We start from the raw sequence: 26,223 nt of genomic DNA on the forward strand, positions 1-26,223 counted from the left end.
GCATGACAATGGGAAATCCTTTATCACCATTACTATCAAACCTGTACATGGAATTCTTTGAAAAACGCTACTTACCAAATATCATTTATATTCCTGTAAAGTGGTATCGTTATGTTGATGATTTTTTAGCTGTTCTTCCTGTCGGTATTGATGTAAATGATTTACTTTCTAAATTAAATAACCAGGTACCATCGATTAAGTTTACTCTAGAATTAGAAAAAGACAATTGCCTCCCACCTTTCTTAGACGTTTTGATACATAGAGAACCATTTATTGTAAATTCAGTATTTATAGGAAACCGACTAACAACTTAACTTATGTTCATTTCTTCTCAGGCCACCATCTAAAAATATCAATTTTTTCCTCTATGTTTTTACGAGCATTGCACGTTGTCAGTCCACAATATTTGGATCAAGAAATTGAATAAATAAGAAAAATAGGGAAAGATTTATGCTATCCTTCACATATATTAGACATTTGTTATAATAAAGCCCACAAAAAGTTTTATGCTGTAAGTAACACGCAGAAAGAAAATTCTAAGAACATTCTCAGTTTGCCTTATTTTAACAGATTTGAAAACCATTAAATCATTGTTAGAAGTTTTAACTGTCAACCTTGTTTTTTCCTATAATAACACACTAAAAGGAATGTTAATAAAAAATGGCCCCAGATAAGGGATTTTGACGTAGGAAAAATCTATTTCTGGGTGATTGGCTCGTGTCGCCCTATGAAAGGATCCTTAATATCATTCTTTCTAGGTAAAATTAATCTAAAATTACCAGAGAAAAACAAAATTAAGAAAATGTCAGTAAAACTGACTCGCTCACTCTTTAAAAGAAGTGTCGGTATGAGAATAGGGGCGAGTGGGAACACTACCACGAGACATTCACCAATTAGACCTTCCAATCAAAATCCCCACTAGAGAGAGCTGATACCAACGGGCGATGCGGCCGCTACTACTACTACTAGGGACGCCACGGACAGCAGCGCCCCTAGCGGTCATCCTTAATCTATGAACATCTTGTCCTGCAGGGAGGGCAAACAAATACAGGGTGGGTTTCATAGGGCGACACGAGCCAATCACCCAGAAATAGATTTTTCCTACGTCTAAAATCCCTTTTCTGGGCTCAGCTCGTGTCGGCCTATGAAAGAGTACCAAGAAACAGACAAGATGGGAAAAAGGAGGACAAATGAAATCAGTTGTAAAAAAAGAGGGATATAATATAAGTAAATCAGTTATTACAGCATATAAACTAAGTACTTAAGGCTAACTTATTTTAAACAATGACATAAAAGAAAGTTAGTAATGTAAAGTAACTTAAATAAAATTAAATTATAGTAAACATAGTAAAATACAATAATGCAGTGCAATTTAACAAAATAGATTCACTTAAGTAACGTATTTACAAACTATACAAAAAAAAAACACATTGTGTCCTACCCTAGCATAAAAATAATAAGGGTAGGTACACTGAAGTACATTATAAGTACATAGTGTGGATGTCCCTAGCGAAAAAAATAAGGGACAATCCACCAATATGATCTCAGCGGCTAAGGCTAGAATATCCGAGTAGCATGGCGATAGGGTGAGGCATGTTGGACGAGGTAGGTAGAAAGGAGACCTGGATCTATACTACGACTACTATACAGTATCAGGAGAACAATGTTTCCCGCTGCTACTGCAGAAAATTTTAAAGATTCCAAGGACTTTAGATAGTGACGTTTAAAGACTGTCGGAGATTTCCATCCAGTATACTTTTAAGATCCTCAAAGTTCATATGTTGAAAGTAATTAATTGAGGTGGCTACTCCCCTGATGTCATGTGCTTTTGGAAATGAATCAGGATTGGCTTGTTTAATGAAGTAAAGGATCTGTTGTCTAATACCTTTTACTGATAAAGTACCCACCTTTTTCTCTCATGAAGAGAGAACCTGAGGATCTTGAGGATGTACGAGATAGAAAGGCTCTTAAAGTTGATACTGGGCAGAGAGAAGGATCTTGCGGAAGTGGGATGACTTTCCAAGGAGCCCACCTTGCAAGAGGATCCTCATTTTTAGCCAAAAAACTACGATCCGGAGCAAGCAGAACTTCTCCTGAGGGGAGGAATTCCACATGACCCGCATCTCTGGATAGAGCCGACAGTTCTGAAATTCTAGCTCCTGAAGCTAGGCTTAATAAGATAATGTCTTTCTAAGAAGCATTATGAATGTACAAGACGAGTTGTCAGTATCTGATGCTAGTTTGAGGACATCATTTAAGAACCATGAGACTGTAGTGGCCTTTGAGAAGGTCTAAGTCTAGCACAGGCTTTAGGGATAGACGTAAAATAAGATTCAGTCAGATCTATCTGGAAACCTAACTGAAAGATCTTCTTCAAAGCCGATTATGAGTACCGGCGGCCCTCGGTTAGCGGCAGGGGTTCCGTTCCTGGCCACCGACGCCAAGCGATTTTTGACGCCGAGCGATTTTAAAGCCTACGGCCGCCGCACACCTTCTTTCGAAACTCTAGACCAGTCAAAGGAGCTGTAATCCCACAACGGCGCAATAAGTAAAATTATATTTATGCAGTATAGTACTATAGAAATTACTGTACAGTACATGTGGGTGTCTAAAAGTATGTAAAGATATAATAAAGTTTATACAGTGTACAGGTAGCTGTAATGTTCAGGTTACGATCATTAGTCTTACGATAGTTCGATTTTATGAGAGATCAATTTACAATGGTCTAACTTTATCCATCTTCTAGTTACATAAGTTCAATAACAGCAAAAGAGAATGATGAAAGTATGGTTTTAACGTTATACTCGTTGAGTGAACGTGTACAGCCATGAACAACCGAACGAGAAACTACTATTTTTTTTTTTCTAAGTACAACCGAACTGGATAACATCTGTTTGGCTTGTATTTCGATCATCGTACTACAGTGCAACATTACCGTATTTGTTATAAATGGCGTTATGTATAGAATAGAACCGAGATATCTTAATGTAATAACTTTATTCGCTATAGATCAGAGATCAATATAGATTAAAGATCAATCGGGAAATATACCGTTAAATTTAAACCTAGTTATAACTGAAGCTGAGAAAACTGTTCAAGCTGCTAATGACTATTATCGTACATCGCAACAAGGATAAAACTGCAGTAAACGTCTGCCATCACACAACTGTAGATAAAATTGGGATAAAATCATTTTTAATCAAAACTACTGTGCTTGAAAGAACACATTTTACTGTTGGTTTCACGCCGATATAATATAAATAGCTAAAGTTCGTATTACGATGATATAAAGGATTACGTATTGCGAACGGAATCACCATAAATTTTTTTACCGTCAATAAACATGCCGCCAACGTAATCTGTTAACGAAAAAAAATAGTAGTTGTTCCACATTCACAACGAGACATATTCAATAAATATTTCCACCTAAAAACAGGCTGTATATGGAAAAATAACTTTGTCTCATATAAGTCAAGTATATAGATATTCGTTTATGCTAACTAGAAGCAAAAGCATTCGCTCAGAATTGCGTTAGGTGGTGAAACAGACTCGTATTCATCAGCTGATTTCAAACAAACCACAACATTGGCCGCTCCGCGGAATACTGGCTTAAGTTTGCCGTAGTATTTTAAAATACAATAATATGAGAATACATACAATATTCTTGGATACAGTGAAATAATGTATAACTTTTTAAAGGATTTATGGAAAAGATGCGTAATTAATAAAATAACACAATGCATTTTTCGGAACTGGCGGACAAGAACGAACATGAAAACCATCCCCTTACAACGTGGAGCCTAGTTACAAAGGCTGCCTTAATTTGTATCTTATTTCTGTACAAAATGAAAATACCTTTACGCAATATGTTTTCATACACATTTTAAACATAAAAGCATAAACATTTGAAAAATCGACACATCGATCGCTAAATTTGCACTTTTTTTTTTTTTTTTTAACTCTATATTTTGCGGAAGAGCGGCAGACGGCGGCATACAAGAACGAACTTGAAAAAAACATCATAGTCGATAAGTTGAAGGGGAGTTTCAAAAGCTGCCTTTTTATCATATTTCTGCACAGAAATAAAAATACCCTATTCGTAGTACATTTTCATATACATTTTAAACTTAGAAGCATAAACATTTATAAAATCGACACATCAATCGCTAATTTGCACTTTTTTTTTAAATCGATATTTTCGGAAGAGCGGCAGGCGGCGGCTTACAAGAAAGAACATGAAAAAACATCGTATTTGATAACGTGAAGGGCAATTTCCAAAAGCTGCCTTTGTATCATATTTTCTGTACAGAAATAAAAATGTTGGCCTTTCACGTAATACATTTTCATACACATTTTAAACAAAAGCATGAACCACTTATGAATCGACAACATCGTAGTCGATAACTTGAAGGGGAGTTTCAAAAGCTGCCTTTTTATCATATTTCTGCACAGAAATAAAAATACCATATTCGTAGTACATTTTCATATACATTTTAAACTTAGAAGCATAAACATTTATAAAATCGACACATCGATCGCTAATTTGCACTTTTTTTGTTTAAATCGATATTTTCGGAAGAGCGGCAGGCGGTGGCTTACAAGAAAGAACATGAAAAAACATCGTATTTTAACGTGAAGGGCAGTTTCAAAAAGCTGCCTTTGTATCATATTTCTGTACAGAAATAATAATGCCTTTCACGTAATACATTTTCATACACATTTTAAACAAAAGCATGAACATTTATGAATCGACACATCCATAGCTAAATTTGCAATTATGTAACTCGATATTTTCGGCATAGAACAGCGTCAGAGGCATATATTTTACCCTAATACCTACGTAATAACTCTCCATAAAATTTGTTAATATAATTTGCATAACCTTTATGGTCTGAACGCATTTGTACATATGTATGAACTCGTTAGACAACGGCGCCAGCGGCGCTGTTAAGTGAAATTTGTGCCGTAAAGATACCTTTAAAATGCCTTATTTTTTTAATGAATATTTTTGACAACCGCCGTAAAACCGATTCGCCGTTGAGTGATTGCGCCGTTAACCGCGGGCCGCCTGTAGTAATAGTGCTAGCTGCTAAACCCTTTTTCAAACAAGGATCTGAAAAAGGATATAGCTAAATTAACTGTCATGGTTGTAGTGTTTGATTCTTTCAGGAAGGATGCTAATTTTTTAACAGCTGAGTCATATTGTCTAATAGTTGACTCTCTCTTATCTGATTCTAGGAAGAGGATGTTTTGTGGATCAATGTTAGCATCTTTATTAGCCGCAAACTTCATGAAGTCCATAAAGTTAGGGTCTGAAGAATTCCTGAGGAAGCGAACACAGTCCTCATTTGTACTGATTGTGGACAGCTTGGGATTGGGAATCCGTTGAGGTCCGGAGAGAACAATCCAGAAGCAGAGGATACCAGTTGCTCTTGGGCCAGTCTGGAGCAATCAGGGCTACTAGTCCCTTGAAAGTCCTCAGCTTGCTCAAGACTTTCAAGAGAAGATTCACTGGAGGAAAGACATAAATTTTTCTCCACTGATTCCAATCTAACTGACAGGGCGTCCGTGGCATAAGCCAGAGGGTCCAGGTTGGGGGCCACATAGCAAAAGGGAGCTTGTGGTTCTCTTGTGAGGCGAAGAGATCTACTTGGAGAAACCTGGGACTCTCCGGCATATCCACTGGAATGACTGTCGTCCTAGGGACCATTCTGATTCCAGAGGGACCGAACCGGGACAAGGCGTCTGCTATCACATTTCTTACCCCCGCCAGGTGAGTGGCGGACAGATGCCATTTGTGTTTGTTTGCTAGTGCAAAGATGGCTATCATGACATGGTTCACATGTTTTGGATTTGGACCCTCCCCTGTTGATGCAATGAACTACCACTGCACTGTCCAAAACTAGTCTTAGATGAGACTTTTCCGGGGGAAGAAGTCTCTTCAGGGTAAGAAATACTGCCATTGCTTCCAGAACGTTTATGTGGAGCTGGCGGAACTGAACTGACCAAGTCCCTGAACTTGTTTGAATTGAGAATATCCCCCCCACCCGGACAGGGAGGCATCCGTGTGAATGGTTAACACTGGAACGGGATATTGAAGGGTACCCGTTTGGCCAGGTTCTTTACTTTTGTCCATGGACGGAGTTGATTGCGAAGGATCTGTGGAATTACTGACAACTTGTCTCGAGATTTGGCGTTTGCTCTCGATCGCCAAACTCGATTTATATCTTTCAGCCTTGCTTTCAGGAGGATATCTGTCACTGAAGCAAACTGAAGAGAACCTAGGATTCTTTCCTGGCTTCTCCTTGATGTTTGCTTGCATTTGAGAAATTGTCTGACAGACTTGGCTATTTCTTTCCGTTTGGCCACTGGAATTGACAGATTGTGGGAAGACAAATCCCATTGGATTCCTAGCCACTGAAAACGAGACTCCGGAGTAAGTCTGGATTTCGTTTTGTTTGGATCTGGAACCCCAGATGTTCCAGAAATTGAACTACCTTTTTCGTGGCTTTGAGACATTCCTCGACTGTTGGTGCCCAGATCAACCAATCGTCGAGGTATGCTGCTATCATTATTCCCTGAGTTCCTCAATTGTTGCACCACTACTTCTGCTATTTTCGTGAATACCCTGGGGGCTACATTCAGACCGAAGGGCATCACTTTGAATGAGAATGTCTGATTTCCTAGTCTGAATCCTAGGAATGGGCGGAAGTGTCTGGCTATAGGGATATGATAGTATGCGTCTGTAAGATCGATGGAGCATGTGACGGCTCCATGAGGAAGTAAGGTCCTTACCTGCGAGATGGTAAGCATTTTGAACTTGTCGCAACGAATGAAAGAGTTAGCCTTGACAAGTCTAAGATTACCCTTCTTTTTGTTGAGCCTTTCTTTGGCACGCTGAATAAGCGACCTTGAAATTTTAGATGCTTGACTCTCGCAATAGCTCCTTTCTGAAGGAGTTCCTCCGCATAATCTGTCAATTCCTTTGATGGTACTTGATGGAATGATTTGATTGGAGGGGGATCTTTGATCCAACTCCAACCCAATCCCTTGGACACTATGCTCTGTGCCCAATTGCTGAACCCCCACCTGTGACGAAAGAGGAACAGCCTCCCTCCTACCTGGGGAGCCTCATTGTTGATGGGCGGGTTTGACCTCCACGCCCTCCTCTGAACTGCCTACTCCTTGCCGCCCTTCCTGTGCCACGTTTGGCGAAAGTGGCCTCTCGCTCTGCTACCTCTCGATTGCCTATTAAAGGGAGGGTAAGCCTGACCTTCATACATAGGGTTGAAGGCCGGCGAGAGTGCGTAGGAGGTCGAGGGTTGTGACTGAGGAGACAACAGGGAGGATGGGCTGGGTCTGCTTCGAGGTAGAAGGTTGTCCCTGTTGGGTAACTGGGACGGCCTGAACGAATTGCTGCTGTTGCTGGTGTTTTTGTAATGGCTGGAACCTTTTACCAGACTTCTTTAGTTTCTTACCAGCAGCGGGGGCGGATTCTTGTTTGCCTCTTAGAGGTAGATACCCCATCTAGCTCTAAGGCTCTGGTTGAGCCTAGCAGCCTCGTGGTGCACCTCATTTACAGCGGACTCTGGGCAGAGGTCCGCTCCCCACATGCTGGAAGCCAGGAGTCTATTAGGTTCGTGCCTATAGTGCATTCCTGCAGAACGTGCTTCGGCAATTCCTCCTAGCTTGGAAGAAGTCGAAAGCATCCGTCAGTAACCGTTTGAAGCTGGGACTTGGCCAGAATCTTAAATAAAGGTTCTGTGCCATACGAAAGAGCAGCCATCTCAGTGATAATCAGAGAATTGAGGGATCTGCCAAACCTAGTTCGAGCGTCGAACTCTGCCTGGATCAAGGAATCAGGCAGCCTTGGGAGCTTTTCGCCAAACTGTCCATTGCACAGTCCGGTTTGAGCTTACCAAGCGTGAAAGTGGCAGGCAAGTTCTCCCACAATTCTCCGAAAGCTGGAAAGAGCGGAGAAGTAGAATCCGCTTCCCTCAGCTGTGGCATGGGCTCATCCTTGAGGACTGCCTGAAGAGTCGCTTCCACTATTTTGGTAGCGAACGGAAGAGAAGCCTCCTCCTCCGTCGCAAAAATATAAAAGGACTCTTGAAAGCCTGGAGCTTAGTGTGGTACACTCCCAGTCTCAAGGCAGTGAACCCATTCGCGTTGAGCGTGCTCTCATACTATAGAGCACGTTCTCTCTGGAGATCTTGTCCTCCCTAGTGAGGGCCGCTACGGTCAGCCAAGCATATCCAATGAAAGGCTGCGTCAATCCCGGAGGATAAAACTCGAAGTCCTCAATCCTTCGAGTTCCACACTCCGGGACAGAGATCATACCGTCCTTGAATGGAGCGTAAGCGGCCACTCTCCATGGGTTTCTCCATGGAGAAGGCTGGTAACGACTCATAAGGTGGTAGCTGGAGAATACCAGCACTTGCTACTGGGGAGACTGGATGAGGAGCCTGAGCAAGCCCAGCTACTCGGTCCTCGTTCTCTCTAACTCTGTTAAGAGAGATCTTGGATGGACTGGCCGACTGAGTCAAAGTGCTCGACAGTTGTGCGAACATCTGTTCGAACTTGGTTCCGAGGGCGGAGACCTGTGAGCCTACCATCTCTCCTACCTGTTGCATCACCACTGCTGAGAAAGCAGTGGGATCAAAGGTGCTAGGTCCCGCTACTCCAACCGGCGTTGCCGGATGTGGATGCGGTGGAGGCCGGAGAAGGCATTGGCTCAGCAGGAGCGCGAGCCTTCTCCTTAGAAGCCTTGCTTCTAGAGCTCTTTGAATAGGAAGAGCTCGCTTAGCCTTCACCGCGTCAGCATAGGAAGTCGAAGACTTCTTAGCTGAAGAAGACGACGACGACTTTTTAGAAGTCGTCTTAACAAGGGTCTTCGGTTCTCTCTGTCCCTTCACCTTGGGGGTACAGAGAGAGCGGGAGAGCGGGCAGGGATCTCAGATCCCAAAAAAGCCTTGGAAAGAAGCAGTAGAAGAAGGGACAGGAGAAGATCCAGGAGCGCCCAAGGAAAGACCTTGGGCACCCGACACACCTACCTCAACCAACAAATCCTCCGCACCTACCGCCATAGGCTCAATATTAAGGTCCAAGGTTGCGACGTCTGGGACAGTCTCCTGCGTGGCCACGGCGCGAACGACTGTTGCATCTCTTGCTGGATGGAGGCTATGAGAGGGGGCTGCAGATATGGGGGTCAACAATCCTTTTGTTGAACTTGCCACCGGGGAAGATCTGAACGGCCAGCTTCTTGTCCAAGATGTATGGCTGGCCCTTGGCGGCGTTCTTCCCGAAGCCGCCACCCAAGCCTTCAGGGTTGCTAGGGCGACTTCCCTCACACCGGCAGCCTGAAGAGAAGGCGAAATGAAGCTTCTAGTGGCGGGGGCGGGGTTAACAAGCTTATGACTAAGTGTTGTTAGTAATACGATAAAGAAGTCTACAATCGACTTACCCCCTCCACCAGCTGACTGACAAGGTCGTAACAGATGGCGCAGGCTTCCGGGTGCCAGACGATCATGTCGTTTGTAAGGCGTGGCACACAGGGGCGTGAGATCTGCACTCATCGTGGGCGCAGGGGTCGTATAAAGTCGCATTGCACCCTAGGACCTGACAGTTGGTAGCCTGTAAGTGGAAAGATACATAAGTATCAGGAGAACACTTACAGCCTAACAATTGCTCCGCTGCATGCCGGAGCGAGAAAGTTAGATTAAACCAGAGCCCCGCCATAATACAGTGTGGTAACAAGATGGTTGGAGTTTGTCCAAGGCTACGCCGGAGACAAGAGAAAGAATCCAACCAGGTGTGGTGGTGAAATATGAAACCACGACGGAAAACGGCGGAGATGGTATACATACAATTATAATTCTAGAAATTCATCGTAAAATTAGGGTATATCCTTAAAAATAAACTGAAATAAATATCAAAACCTTTCCCCCCACCGTCTACTAGAAGAGTGCCCGGGTAAGAAGCAAGCTCTCTTCCGGTAGCGGGAAAAAGGGAAGGATATAGTAGGCAAGCAATAGACCACTAGTAGTGACCACCCCGCCCGCTGGCGGAGCCAGCGAACCTTAACCAAAGGTGCCCCGGCTGCGGCGGAAGGCTCCGTTCGTTATAGAGGGGGAAAGGTGAGACTGAGCAACTGGGGGGGGTTCCCGGCGAAACGCGGCGGGAGAGAGAGAGGGGGAGGGTGGCCTACTCCTCCCCGTCCCAACAACTACCCGCTCGGTGACCCGGTACCAAAGAAAAAAGTGGTCGCCCTATACCCCAGCTGGGAAGAACCCCTGGCCTCCTCAGAGAAGGAGGAGGAAGGGGCTACTGAGGTTGTCATGGCAACCAAGGGGTCCCCAGACCCCTCCCTATACTGGTAGGGAGGGAAGGGGAAGGGTAAGGTGCGATGGAACACGTGACCGCAAGTGGCCTAAGCCGCGATAGCAACACAACCGTGGAAGGGCCACGTGAACCAGGCTGTACCAATACATGGGACATGCACCTAGGCTAGCCTAACACCCTAAATAGAACTAAAATTACATCGTAAAGATGGAAAAGACACTTTTAAGTAAAAGAAAAAGAAGCCAGGAGGAGGCAAACTGTTCCGAGGAACAGAAGCCTACTCGGAGCCAGCGATAGCCGATGAAGAGCAAGAGCCGGGATGCTGGGCCAGAAACACAGAATAGCCCTAAATACCAAACTAAGAGAATTGGTAAATGGGCTAACCTAGCTAAAAAGGCGATGTAAAAAAAACGAGATGAACGTGATATAGTAAGCCCATAAGTATAAGAAGTCCCAGTATGGAAGACCTGGAATTCTTAACATGAGGCAGCATGGCGCCGCCACGAGTCGACCGGGAAACCGTATATGACCTATTAGAAGGAAAATACTGGTTCCTGGAAGACTAAAATACGGTAAAATACTACTTATGAGGCACTTAACTTAGCCGTTGCGATGGCAGCACGTTCCATAATGGAGAAGGAGGTAAATCCAAGATAATAGCACACGAGCAAAAAATGCGTACGATGCTTAGCGCTAATAATTAAGGATGTCCGCTAGGGGCGCTGCTGTCCGTGGCGTCCCTAGTAGTAGTAGTAGCGGCCGCATCGCCCGTTGGTATCAGCTCTCTCTAGTGGGATTTTGATTGGAAGGTCTAATTGGTGAATGTCTCGTGGTAGTGTTCCCACTCGCCCCTATTCTCATACCGACACTTCTTTTGAAAGAGAGTGAGCGAGTCAGTTTTACTGACATTTTCTTAATTTTGTTTTTCTCTGGTAATTTTAGATTAATTTTACCTAGAAAGAATGATATTAAGGATCCTTTCATAGGCCGACACGAGCTGAGCCCAGAAAAAGCAACAACATAATATATAAAATTCCATGTATGGATTGTCCCTCATTTTATCTCGGACAGTCTAGCAAAGGCTTAGAAGTAAGGCTAAGCCAGCATAAATATTCTGTAAAACTGGGCAAAAATCTAATGCAATATTCATTCATTTAAGTGAAAACAACCACCGAATAAATGGGTTGATCGTTCAGTAATTGCAAGGTCAAGAGATTTCTTATCATGAAAATCTTTTAGAATCTGCTTTAATACAACTTACTTTTCATTGTAATTTCAAATGTTAGTCGTGGCCTTTTTCATTTAGACCCTTGTATCTGTAACATGTTTAAGAATGACCTCAAAGATATAATTACTGACTTAAATAAAAATCAGTTGCCTTAGAGTTATTATTTTTGTTGTAATGTATGTCTGACATGTATTGTGAATATGGTTTTGTTTACCAAGTTCTGAATAGCTGTCACCTATAATCCTTTAAGTGTCTTGAAATTGTATCTGAGATGATTGTCTTAAACCTTTAATTGCACCCATTGTTTATGCTTGTTTGGGAAGGTTTCTATCTCCAGGTGTGTCGGATTCTAGGTACTAATCTCTTTATAATCCCTATCTGTCAGTTATACGACTTTCTTGTATTGTCTTTTCTTGTATTTATGTCAGTCTCTGCTCAGTAAAGGACGTTTAACGTCGAAAGATCTTGCAGATCCTCCTTCGTTTATTTTTCCTTCGTGGCATATATCTTTTATTTATATATATATTTATATATATATATATACGTATATAATATATATATATATATTATATATATATATATATATATATATTATATATATATATATATATATATATTATATATATAGTCTCTGACTACAGATAACTTTGGTAGATCTTGTTGAAATTTCCTCCATCAGTTAATAAGCAAAAAATACACACCTACTGAAAGACAAACTGAGCCCATATGCTGTGCTTCTTAGCTATTAATCATTCAGTTGAAAGATTAATTGTTCTAGTACAGTAAGATAACATTGCTGAAGCTCACCTTTCTGAGAGGTCTTCTTCACTCTGGGATGCTGAACCCTCGGAAAACAGTAGAGCAAGGTATTCTGATATTCGCTCTACATACTTTTCAAATACCTGAAAATATACAATACTAGTTTGAAAACATTTCAAGCACAAACTCACATTTCAAAATAGCAGAGATGCAACATATCAGCAGGCAAAATTTAGGTGCAACAGCTGCAGGCAAAATTTAAGTACAACAGCCGCAGGCAAAATTTAATGGGTGCACAAAAACTTCTCCTACTTTATAAAAACAAGTGCAAAACACAAAGAATAAGACACTAAACATTCAACAGCAAACTGCATAAACATATGTCTAAAAAAAATTAAGTTGCAATTCATATCAATCTAAAAAAAAAGTTAATGCCTTAACTCTAAGTCTATACCTCATTTCAAGAGTATAATTATTAGCCATAGCATTTCTCAAATACAGACACTTCTAACTTAATGACACCTATTTAATGACTGCTCAGACTTACGACCAGCTCTCCTACAAGTTCATGCTATACGTACAAGAAATGTACATGTAAACTACAGGTTCCATAAGCAATCATATGAGAGCTTGTCTGTCCTTTTACTCTTCTTTCTCTCTTGCACTGCAAATGGTTATTCTGTTCCAAGTTTTTATAATACAATTAACATAATCATATTACTACCGTTGTGTTTATCTGTAAACGCATTAAATTATTTACCATGTAAGCAACAACATTTCCTTTCTTTTTCCTTCTTAAGCAAACAAACAGACCTACTGTAGGCTCTAATTATCAATCAGCCAATTTACCTACTGTTCCGGTGTGTGTACAAAGAATAAACAGACCTCAACTTTCCACCTTTGCTAATCAGGAGGCCACTGCTACACCACCCTCTCCCCAACTCCACTCCTACACCTCTGATAGGTAACTCACACAGTGACTATGAATTTACGAATACTTAAATTTACAAACTAAATGAAAATGAAAAACAAAATAGGTTAAAAATAAGAAACTATTTTCGAGTTTGTGTATTATATTATTATTTTCATTATGTTAATTGAAGTCACGTAAATGACTGTTATTATTACGCTTAGTCAATGTGTAAGCTTTAGTCTATTGGCTAGCCTGTGGGTACATGTGCATGTGTATACAGAAGTGTGCAAGTGTGCTTATGTACTTAATGTGCTTTCTCTCTCTCTCTCTCTCTCTCTCTCTCTCTCTCTCTCTCTCTCTCTCTCTCTCTCTCTCACACAACTTTTTCAATGAAGAATTTGGCATTAAAAAGAGAGAAAAATTTGAGTAAATGCATGGTGAGTAGTTCCCTTAGAGCAATGCATGTATATGTATAAAAAAGTAAACACACATTGAAAAAATACAGAAATGTAACTTCAATACAACACTGAATTATCTTCTACACTGTACTACCTTAAATATATGTTAATAAAATTACTGTGTGTGTGTGTGTGTGTGTCAGAGAAAGAGTGAGAGAGAGAACATTAAGTCAGTAGCGCATACTAGACTTGCACACTAACTTTAAACAACAAATCATAACAATTTACATTATGTTATGTAATTAAAATTGCTATAGTGGAATCCTCACTTATCAAAAAATTTGTTGACTGAGTTGTCAGAATTGAACTCAGTCATTAAGTGAGAGGCTGTCTGCATTTCTTTACCACTAAGAACAAACTGATGTTGCATCAGATGAAGCATGCCTATCAAAATACAGATGGCTGCAAGTCAAAATATGGAAATCAGCTATTCAATAAAATAGAAACACAGACACTGAGAAATAAAGTAAAAAAAAAAATAAGTTTTAGCAATATAACATCATAAATGCTATACTAAATCACCTTAAAAATATCCAAAAGGTCCCAAAAAATATGCAGTGTGACATTGAATACAGACATGGTGGTGGAATCAAGATGTACAATGAGTGAATAAAGAGAAGATGGTCTTCAAGCTTTTGAACGGATAGGCAAGGAAGATGATAAGAGATATATACATTGGAAACATAAAGGAGGATGAAGGGCTTGAGACAAGGGCAAAGAAGAGGTCCTGATATGCAACCATTAAGCTAATGACGTTTCCTAACTAACACAAGATACAGAGTAAAGCCAGTAGTAAAGGTATCAAAAGAATGATATGAATGTTGATGTACATCATAGAGCACTGATTGAGGTTTATGCTCATTTTTGCTGTAATGGAAGAAGCTACTTAGAAGCATATCAGGTAAAATGTGTGTCCTGAAGGCAATCAAGTGACCTATGGGCAACATCACAGATAAAATGTGTGAGGGTATGGTGACTTCTCTAAAACTCTGCTCTGGGAATCATGGAGCATTCCTGATTGAACTTTTAGAAGCCGCAATGACAAAGAAGCTGAGTTGAGAAAAGTTGTCCTGTGAAATGTCCATGAACGACCCAAAAATCACTTGATGGAGCCAGCTGGAGATTGGGTTCTGTGATGGCTCACACCCAAGGCAAAAGCAAATGTACTCATCAAAAGGGGATGGTAAAACATTAATGTCAAAAGGATTCACAGTCAAATTGCACCTAACTGAAGACAGACATGACAACAAACTCCCAAGTGAACAAGAAAGTCGAAGTAAAACCAATGAACGGAGTGGAAACTTTTCAGCCAACGATTAGTTTGATAACACACTCAGAGGAGGCAAGGATCAACAAAAGCACCATATTGTAGAGAAAGTCGAGTAAAGAGGCAATAGACATTAGTGTTTAATGAGGCTAATCAAAATAAACAATGATCAATTAGTCAAAGTGACAAAACAGGTATGAAATATTCTGACAAAACAAGTATGAAATATTTCAGTAATTCCCTATGTCTACACCATGCTGAAGGATAGCTTTGGTTGGGAATAGCCTCCCTGTAGGCTTTAATAGCCAATAGACAGAACTCTGACAATCCTTAAGAAAAAAAGAAATTTGCTAAAACAGAAACCAAGGATTTCCATGAAATAGTACCCATTCATTGCAACATGCAAAGAATCTTTCCCTAGTGGAGAGGACTGACAAAAAGTCCACAGATGAGAACAAGGAGTGATAAGATTTTGTTTTTGAGTCAAGACAGCTGAAGCATGCCTTGCATGAGTAACTCCATTTATGAAAGCATATGTTTGTAGTATTCCTATTAGAACAAATATCTAGGTCCCTGATGTTAAACAGACAGCTTCCTGTTCAGACATTTCAATTGCAATATTGTATCACTGTCACTGATGACATTAACATCATAGTATTAGCTCATAGTAAATAGATTTCAAGATTGCATTAGCCTTCTACTTGTAGCTTGCCTTCAGTATGCATCCTTTCTTCTGCCAGTAATTACAGGTGGTGCCTTGGAATTTAGAGGTATGACTGTCTCATTCACAGCACTGATAATTAATACTTCTTGTGTATCCCATGCAGAACGAGATTCTGTTTTCTGCACTGCTGAATGTCTCATTTTCTTAAGCAATCGCACAAACTCATCTGACTGTTGTCCATCCAAGAGACAGCAACATCTGCACACAACTGGATCTTTGCCTCAAGCTTTCCATAAGCGTATCCTTGACAACATCAGCAGCATCTTTGACTTTGAGGGCTATCAAATTTGTATGGCCAAAATTGTATTTGTTTTGAAAAATTGAATACAGGCAGTTACTGGGTTACATCAGGTTTGAGTTATGTCGCTTTGGACTTACAGTGCTGTTAACCACAATTTTTCAGTGCCGTAAGTGGATTTACGGTGCCATGACTGCTTTCAGTGCTGTAACCCGGACTTACAGCATTGTAACAGTGCTGTAAGTGCTATTTATTCCCATTATGATGATTCAGCATAAGGTGATTTTCAGCCTACAGCGCCCTGCTGGGAACAGAACCCCTGCCATAACCTGGGAACTGCTTGTAGCATTGTTAGAACTGACTCATTACAGACTGAGCAGATGAAGCATGTGAACTGTTTCATCCTTAGGATCTCTGAATAGAGCAAAATCACACAAAATTCCATTCTGGTGAATTCATACTAATTCCTGAATTGTTTCTCACGATTTGTGATCATTTTAAACCTGAACTAAATCTTTCCCGTGGTACGAAGATGAAAATGTGCCATAATAAAAATAAGACTTGCTACAATGATAAGTTTGTTGACATATGTAAGCAGTGTTTGCTCCTTGGCAAGGTCAGTCAGGGATACTTGTGCAAGTTTCTCCTCCAGAATCTATTTCACTCCAGCAACATTTTTAATCTGACACGATAATTTAGCAATAAATCTATAGTACAGTTCAATTTAATAGAAACTGGAATACTTTGTGCAGGTGTAGCAGTTGGAGAACTATTTAACATAGTAGTGAAGCATGAAATATTAGTTTTCATCACCTGATGATGTACCTTTCTTGCTTCCACCATGAGCTCATACTCTACAATACTTTCTTCCTCCATTTATGTCCTCTGCTGGTGCTCTGTTTACTTATACGTATTGCGTTTTGTCCTGCAATACTCTGCTGAATCTGTCATGGCTGTGTCAATGGTCACTGTACTACAAATACGCTCATGAGCCTGTAGCAATATAGTCATGTTTCATAGGCACATAACCATGTTAATTGCACCACTGTCCAACTGCATCTTGAGTCTCTTTGCCATTCTGTCAGGTAATGTTTTAAGAAGGGAGATAGACAGTACCAAGGATATAAGCATTAATAGTTTTTGTGTAGACATCAACTTACTTAAGAGATGCGTAGGTTAATTGTGATAATTTCCAAAAACGTTTGACATATTCAGGGCATATTGCATACACAGAGTCCCCAAGTTACAACAGTGACCCATTCCTATGGCTTGTTATAGGTTGAAATTTGGCGTAAATCAACAATAAGTAATCGGTGGCATAACGTCAGGTTTTCAGGTTTGTGCTGGAACTGTGTACCGTCAGGTTTTCTGGTTTATGTCAAAAAACTGATAACATCAGGTTTTCGGCATTACGTATATTTGAATCACATCATAACATTGGGTTTTCAGTGTTATGTTGGTACCAAATTTTAAAAAATATATTTTCAAGATCTGAACAGCATAGGGCGAGACTGTTGTAAACTGGGGACTTCCTGTATAATACCTGTTGAGTGACAGAATTGAATCAGACCAAGGCTGGATTATTCTTAAGGTCAGTGCTATGCTTGATTAGAATGGAAACATTAACCTGTCCTGGAGTGTACATTTCTACCAATGGGTTTAAAAGGTATAAAAGTAACAGTGTAACAGGTTGTCTGATCTGACAATATAGGAGGTACTTGCAGCACAGCAAGTAAACACACTATTACCAGAAATTTCTGATCTAATTCAACAACAGTAGGGTGTCTAGCATCAACCTAGAAGCAGGAGTGTCCACAGGGTATATGATGTTCTCATGGCAACCAAAATTATTGGAAAATTAAACCAATAATTTGGGAAAGTGATTTGGCACTTTAATTATGTCACTTCTGTATGGATGCCCAAAATGGCAACATTATTTAAGCTGGATTTCAATTCTTCAAACTACCAGAATAGAATTATACTCTTAATAAATACTATATAAATAAATAAAAATTTGCAGCTAAAGTATGGTTTCACCTTTTAAATGTGTGATGTGACAGATGATAACAAATACATACAGAATGGCTAGTAAATAAAGGAAACATAGTAGTAAGAGAGTACTGAATTCGCTGAAAAATACACACCGTATATTTCCGTGTATAAGACGACCTTCAGATAAGACAAGGTCAAAAATCATGGAAAATTTTCATGGATTTATCTCATATCTGTAGTATAAGATGACTTCTAAATGACAACACCGAAATGTTTCTGGGAGAAAAGTGATTATTTGCAAAAATTAAACTGTAAACTATATTTATAATAATGATGACTTACATAAAGGCTGTTTTGCTTGTTATACCCAATTACAGAATTACTATTAACATATTGTTACTGTATTACAGAGTATAAACATCGTCATGTATACTGTATGCATTTGATATTGTTTACATTCTCAAAATCTCGGCCAATTGAGTATTATCGATATCTTCCTTCCATTAGTTGGAAGAGATATAATTCAGAGATATCTTTTCTCGTAAATTAACAAAGTTTGGTTGAAAACGTGCCCATATTACTTCATTGTATAAGCATTAGGTGCGATACCTCCAGTTCCGAACATCACTTCTGCCTGGTCGTTATCCGTTTTATATTCAGCCTCGGCTATAACCTGCAGCTTTAATTTACTAGTATTGTTTCTTGAGATCTCCATTGCAGGTAGGATGAACAAAAATTTATTTTATTTTTTACTTATGGGAGCCACCATTGAGAATCGGCAGGGTTTAACAACGGGACAATTTTAACGGAGCTCTTAATAAACGCTTGACAGTTACGGTAAATGATGCCAGTAATCAGCTGTTTCTCAACTCGGTTGTTTATGTCAATACAGGTTTGCAATTGCTTCATCCAGAATTCTAAAAACTGGAATTTTTTACTGGAGGATGGAGGAGTATCATTAGTATTACAGTCAATGAGAGAGAGAGAGAGAGAGAGAGAGAGAGAGAGAGAGAGAGAGAGAGAGAGAGAGAGAGAGAGAGAGAGAGAGAGACTATTGCCTCGGTTAGGTTGATACACTGACAGATATCCACCTACAAAAGTTGAATTATAGTTGTAATGAGATTAACGATAATTTTAATAAAACTTGTTTTACTGTATCTAATCATCTTGCATGTATTATCGTATTACACTATATGAATAGATGATGACATGCCATTTACATTCTGGTTTTGTTTACAGTCTTAAAATAACCAGCTGATCACATTTTACCTTAATTCAGAGATACATTCCTTTCTTAAATTATCAAAGCTGGGTTCAACAAAGCCGATTCTAAATCATGTTTTTGTTATAAAAGCATGGGGGATTGTGAAAATAGAAAGTGTCATAAAATAACTTTAAAAATGCCATGGATGGTACCGAAGATGATTTGTATGATAATGATGACGAAGCCGAAGTCGACTCGCCAGAACCAGACGAATCCCTACGAGGGTAGCTATATGAATGAGAAACTTTTAATGAAAATGAATATTATGTTATCCTAAATGTTATTACTACTGTAATTACACCATCATTAAAATTTCTGAAAGGTTACCGAAAGATAAAGGTTGCTGTGAGAGCAACCATAATTCAACATTTCCTCAGCTGAGATCGCATAATTAAAAGTTGGTTTCATTGATATAGAATTATTCATCAAATAGGCTATTTGTTATGAAGATATGCCAATAATATATAAGATAAAAATGATTTTATTACCTTTATGATCAGTTTATATCATAATGTGAATCTTCATGTATGTTGGTGGTTATCGCACTGAGGCCGAGGCTAGCCTACCGATACACATCTTAGAAGTCAGAGGTTGATTTTTAGAACTGTAGTATAAAACGACCCCCAAATTTTTAGGGGTGAATTTTAGGATTTAAAGGTTGTCTTATACGTGGAAATATACGTTATATGGAAAGTATATTCCAGAGATTATTATTACTGGTAGAAAAGAGTAAATGAGAAAACAGACTTCTGATGCATAATGACAGAGATGAAGAAAAGTGAATGTGCTGCCATTAAGAGACGGCAAAAGTTATTACAAAATTAAAAGAGAAAACAAAAGGTCCTGGTTCCTACAAAAGAATTTCAAGTACTGTATCAGTAAAATGAAAAGACTTTAAGCAAATCTTGCTTTGTGGGAGATATACTAGCAAGATATATAGCAATTTTAGGGAAAATACTGAAGGCTGTAAGGGTGTGAGAACATAAAAAATGATAGAAGTTTCTGTTTGTTAAAAGCAGATGCTATATAGAATAAAAAAAAATTATCCACTAGGAAAAATTGGTTGATTTCCTTTAAAACTTTTGTCAAATTTTTCAATAATTCTTTCTTGCATATCCATGGAAACACCTCATTCCATAATAATCTAGTATTATGGACTGCTTCCATTCCAACTAAAACTACATTCATGATTTTTTTTATATATATATAAGTGGAAATTATTCTAAAAACAGTATGAATCATAAAAAATGAGCTTCTGACAAACTATCTTATGCATAATCCAATACTAAACTATATTAACCACAAAAAACATCAGTCAGTTTTTAAGAGGGGTTTTTTATGGGGCACATTTATCATTAGCCTAATGTATGTCTGCAATAACGTCAACTGAAGCATCAGATTTACAGAAGAAAAATTGAGATAAAAAAATTGAGATAAGAAAATTCAGTGGAAGCAACATGCACAAACCTACAACATAAAGAAGAAGAAGAGGGAAAAAAAAGGAGTATTTTCTGTATATCAAGAGAGAAATACTAAAAGATGTAACCTAAAACTATCTTTCACGTGTTTGATAAAAAATAAATCATATTACCATTTTCTGGTTTTGCACATCAGACTCAGAACTATCCAAAAGCTCCTGAGATAAAGGTTCTCCGTCACGATGAACAATACTGTCCTCAGTTTCCATTAGATTATAACTTGATTTTTTGCGGTTGACTGTATCTTCTTGGCTGTGGCTTTTATAAGGGTCACCAGCACAAAGATGTTCTTCTAGCTGTTTGGTTTGTATTAAAGGATGCAGTTAAAAACCACATAAAATAGAACAAAAAACATTGCCTACAATACATAACATGTTAATAGCATCTCAGTGTGAATGTTTAACAAAAGACAAAGATATTGCAAAGATAGTACCTCACATGCAGCAACACAATGACTTCCAAACATGAACGTAACGCATGCTTCAGCTCAATGGAAGGATTGCAAATAACCCTGATTCAACTTGAAAATGCATAATAATTGTTACCTGAGTAGTTCATTTTAAATGAATTGCCAAATGAGAGAAAAAAAAAGAAAAATACTTACATACATTAAATGAATTCTATACTCAGTAAAAAAACATAAATCATAGCTAAGTATATGGTTTAGTATATTGCACTATAAGCACTGTACAATCAATGACAATACTGTTCACTACATAGTTGCCATAACAAAATATTCAATGAAAATATGAGTATATCATGTCAGCATATTACAACCAGCCCAAGAAGAGTCTATTTGAGACTCAGAGGTCTGGAAAAACTAAGCCCTATTAATAATAATAATAATAATAAACCTTGGTGGACGGATTGCTCCTAGGGAGTAGTAATAACAGCTTTGGGGTGGTGGATGGATTGATCCTGTAGATAAACAATTAAGTGCCATCGATTTCGAAAGAATCGGGCAGGGAAAGAGATGCCAATACTTTTATAGCCCATAAATTCTATAATGGCAACTTTTACACTGGCTAAAATCAAGTGTGGGTGTCTCGGGACTTTAGTTCTGCTTTTGACTTGAAGGGAGAATATACTGCCTCTCTCTCTCATGTCTTTTTGTAAATTTGCTCATAAATATACCAAGGGGTTGCTGATGGTTTTTGTTCGTGTCTTTTACGATAGTATGTTAATTGTAAATGTAATTTTGCAAAGAAGAGCACAAAGAAATATTAGAAAAAACAAATAAAAAAGTTACTGAATCTTCGTTCTTAGTAAATTTACATAAATATCTTTTAACAAATATGTTAAGAATTTGTTACAGATTTTATTTCTTATGTTATAATATTGTGTGAGCTGTAATTATAATTTTACAAGATAAAATACAATTATCTATTAGAAAAAATGCATATAAATTGGTAAAATTTACAACTGTCTTGTAAAAGAGGCCCCACAAGGGGTCGTAAATAGTTATTTTCAACTTCTCGTGGAAGATAGAGAACCTTTTTTAAAAAAATTTTCTTTCACCATGTGCATTTGCATATCTTTCTTTCTCACTGATGTGTTTTTTTGTGTAAATTTGCCGACCTCAAAGCTTTGACGACATGGGGTGCTGCATATTGATATATTACCCTGGCTCCTAAAGGTGAAAAAATTATAATTTCTCCCCAATACACCTACAGCGCCCATTCTCACATATCTCATCCAAGTAGGTCTGGGTCTTCCAATTCTCCTGGTGCCCGCAACAGCCTGGCTAACACTTTTGAGAACTGTCCTCTAAGAGGTTGTGATCAGGCCATGTCCAAGCCATCTCTCTTTCACTTTCATCATTATTTCATCTACATAAGGAGATTACATAACTTGATGACACCATTTCTAACTATCCTGCCACCTGACTCTCATTATTAATAACTACTTAAAGCTTTACTCTCAAATAGACCAAAGCTTTTCTTCACATTTTCACTTAGTTAATATTATCTTCTATGGGAAACTTTGATCTAAAAATACCTAAATGTTATATGCGAGTCTTTTACTTAAAAATTCTTGTTTGTTATAATCCTGTGTTCTTTGTCACTCTACCCAACTCCTGCTTTTAACAAAAAATTTTTACTTACGCAACACTGCTCCTATGCAGTTTTCCCGGTTGATAATACTATCTGTTAGTGCAGAAAACTAAGATGTGCAAAGTGCTTGCAAATAATGTGATCTAAAAATCAAGCATTGATTTGCTTTTCCTATTAACAACAGGTGCACTTATACAAACTTACTTTATTTTCACTCTTCTCTTACCTTAATTAAATGAAAATTTGGCAACTGTATTCTAATAAATATCAGACTAATCATCCCTTACCAAGAATGAAAAAAAAAACTAGTATTTTTATGACAACATTCAGTAACACATAAAAGACCATCACAATATTTTCATACATACAAATCATCATTTTGCCACTTCCAAACTCCCCACTTAAAGAGAGAAAAACAAAGGTGAATTGAAATAGGATAAGTAGTGATTATTAATTAGCATGCAGCAAGTGCCATCACTGCTGGAAGAAGATAGCATCTTGGTCATTCTCAAAAGTGATATATCATTTTATTTTTTTTGGTTACATGAAAATAGCAACCAATCACTAATAGTGATAATTCCTTGACTACTCTGTCATTGCCCTTAAGGGTGCTCTACTCTACGTACATAACTCAGGAACAAACGAGTTCTGGGTTGGGTGACAGATCATAGAAAGCAGAAATCCAATTTTGAAGTAGAAAAGCCCAATTTCTTTTGAAGAATTGTCAGGGATTGGCTTAAATATATCCCTAAAAAAATCTCAACAGCCCTAGGGAAGAACTTTCATGGGCAATGATGAAGCATGGTCATGCCATCAGTACACTTGTCTACCCAGCTGAGAAATCCATACAACTTGCTGCTCTTATACATTAGTATCCCACCTCAGAGGAGGTAGCAGCACATCCTATCCCTCCTCAAAGGAGGTAGCAGCATATCCAATTCAATGTACTATGTATTACTCTCAATGCTGGGAACAACTAAAGTCCTTAAATGAGACATTTTTTAAAGAAGATCAAGGGGATGCATGAAAAAAGGTTAAGTTAGAGAATTGGCTGGAGCATAGCTGCTTATCATTCTTTCAAATCTTCCTGAAAACAGATGAAGTATCATAAGCAACATCAAGAAAACAGGAAAATCATCAATTAGAAACAAGAACTGCTAATATATCTTTATTAGCAGTAATTGTTTCTAATGAGGAAAAGCTGTGTCTCTCTTGAGAGTGCACATAGGGAAGATCTATGTTCCGACCTCACCTGAAGGATGTGTAAGGTGACCATTTATTTGAGGTGTGAAAGGGGGACATGCAAAAATTAACGTATGCATATGCTATGCATAGGCATGTATATACGTGTATGTATATATATATATATATATATATATATAATATATATATATATATATATATATATATATATATATAGTATATGTATATATATATATATATATCTATATATATATATATATCTATATATATATTATATATATATATATATATATATATATAATATATATATATATACATAGTGAGAGAGAGAAAGAGAGAGAGCAAATGATATTTTCAATAACAAAATATATGCTTTGATTACATAAAAGGGAAACTTATAATAGACAGGACTACGAATAGTAAAACAAAAGTTAAAATTTTTACATGAACCACTATGCTGCTGCAAGAGCCTTAGAGGTTACGAGAAAAAATATCTTGGCTCTTATCTTTGAAAAAATTAGCAGTTTATTATGATTTGCATATGCAATGGGGGACAGATGACGGGCAAATTCCGTAAAGGGGGACATCACTACCTCAACCACTATTGTGTGTTAAAGGAAGTGTTTGAATGAGCTTCATATAGATAACCTTACTTTTACACATCTGCCCAGACTCCTGCCTAAGGACGAGAGAGAGAGAGAGAGAGAGAGAGAGAGAGAGAGAGAGAGAGAGAGAGAGAGAGAGAGAGAGAGAGAGAGAGAGAGGAAACGGGCCCCTGGTAGAGCATTACCGTACTGTCAAGTGCAGCTGGCCATACCCATCTAAAGAAGTTCCCTCATTATTTGGATGGCCACAGACCAGTCATTACATAATCCTAGGCTTACAAGTGTCATTCAAGAATGGCTCCAAATAACAAGAGGCAAAAGCAAGAGATTCCTTAGAAGTAAAGAATGTGTAAAGCTTTAGCTAGCTGGTTGCCAGGGCTCGGCTTTAGTCCGTGTGCATCCCCGTTCATTTTAATACATATTCTTAATCTTTTGCTTGTTATTTTCATATTGATAGCCCAACATGTACTTTTTTGGTAGAGCTGTCATCCATAAAATTTAAGCTACAATATTGTATGAAACACAAGGTGATAAATGATGAATGCACTGATTGTCATGTAAAGAATGAAAGACTATATTTCATCTTTTAAATTTCATGTTTATTTCACTATACATATTTTGGCATTAAGGGGGCCGGCTGGCTAATGCCATTTTTTAAGGACAGGACTTTGATCTTCATACCGCTTGATAAGGTGACTTGGGACATCTCCAAACCGCATGTGAATTTTGCCTCTGACCTTCAATTTTATGATGCCAGGGCGATTTATCTAGAAAATAACCATTTTTCACACTCTATCTCCTCCCTTGATAGTTAATATTAAGACCTGGGATTACTACCATATATAGACCTGATGTAGACCACCAATCAAATGAGGAGTTTTTTTCTAAAAGTAATTTTTTTGCTAGTTATGAGTTTTTCATTATGGTAATAAAATAAACCCTATAAATCAGAAGAAAAAATTATAAAAAAAGACAAAACAAAAACTGGAAAAAAGGGGCTTTATATGATTGTTCTATAATGTCTTTCTGAGTAATATACCAAATTTCAGGGCTATAGCTTTAAAACTAAGTGAGAAGATAGATTTTGAAGGTCATTAAGTATAGTTTTGAGATACAGCCATTCAAAGTTTTCCTTTGTATTTTTATAAAAATATTAATATGATTATGAGTGCATATTTCTGTTTTGGGTATTAATGAACCAAAACTATATCATTTATAGTAGTTTAATCATAAATGATGATCCCTTTGCTCATATATCATAGCCTAAGGCACTGCGTCAAGCAAGACGGGGCACTCCCTCCTACGCAACTTCCTCTCTCTCCCTCACTAACTTAGCTTATTACAGCGAATTTTCTTCTTCTGTATGTTAGCGAGATTTTTCCTTGTACTTTCCTCTTTGTCATGATGAAATTCTCCCCGAAACAAAGATAAACAGGCGTAAAATCAAGAGAATGTCAGAGGTGAAACTCGAAAGGGTGCACTACAAGAGGTTTCTCCTCGCACTGGAAGGTGGTAAACTGACTAAGTTCCCTCCTGCTGCCTCATGGAATCTCTACAGATGCCATTGTTCACAGTTTCTTTGACAATAATTATCAAAATTTACAATAACAGAAGAAATATTGCATTTTCTTGTACGGATCAATGTTTTTGGCTTATTGAGTTACGTTTACTAAATTACCCTGTAACTACGAAAGTAAGA

The 26,223-nt window shown here is 38.3% G+C and overlaps 1 protein-coding gene across 1 annotated transcript in view; it reads right to left on the minus strand.

Moving 5' to 3' along the window:
* LOC135220476 (A-kinase anchor protein 9-like) overlaps positions 1 to 26,223 on the minus strand; it is a 465,336-nt gene that overhangs the window by 170,297 nt on the left and 268,816 nt on the right. The window contains 2 exon segments of the mRNA XM_064257603.1: positions 12,377 to 12,471; positions 20,776 to 20,958. Of these exon segments, the coding sequence (XP_064113673.1) occupies positions 12,377 to 12,471; positions 20,776 to 20,958 (278 nt within the window).

The sequence above is a fragment of the Macrobrachium nipponense genome, chromosome 2 (genome assembly GCF_015104395.2).
Source record: "Macrobrachium nipponense isolate FS-2020 chromosome 2, ASM1510439v2, whole genome shotgun sequence".
In the NCBI taxonomy this organism is placed as follows: domain Eukaryota; kingdom Metazoa; phylum Arthropoda; class Malacostraca; order Decapoda; family Palaemonidae; genus Macrobrachium; species Macrobrachium nipponense.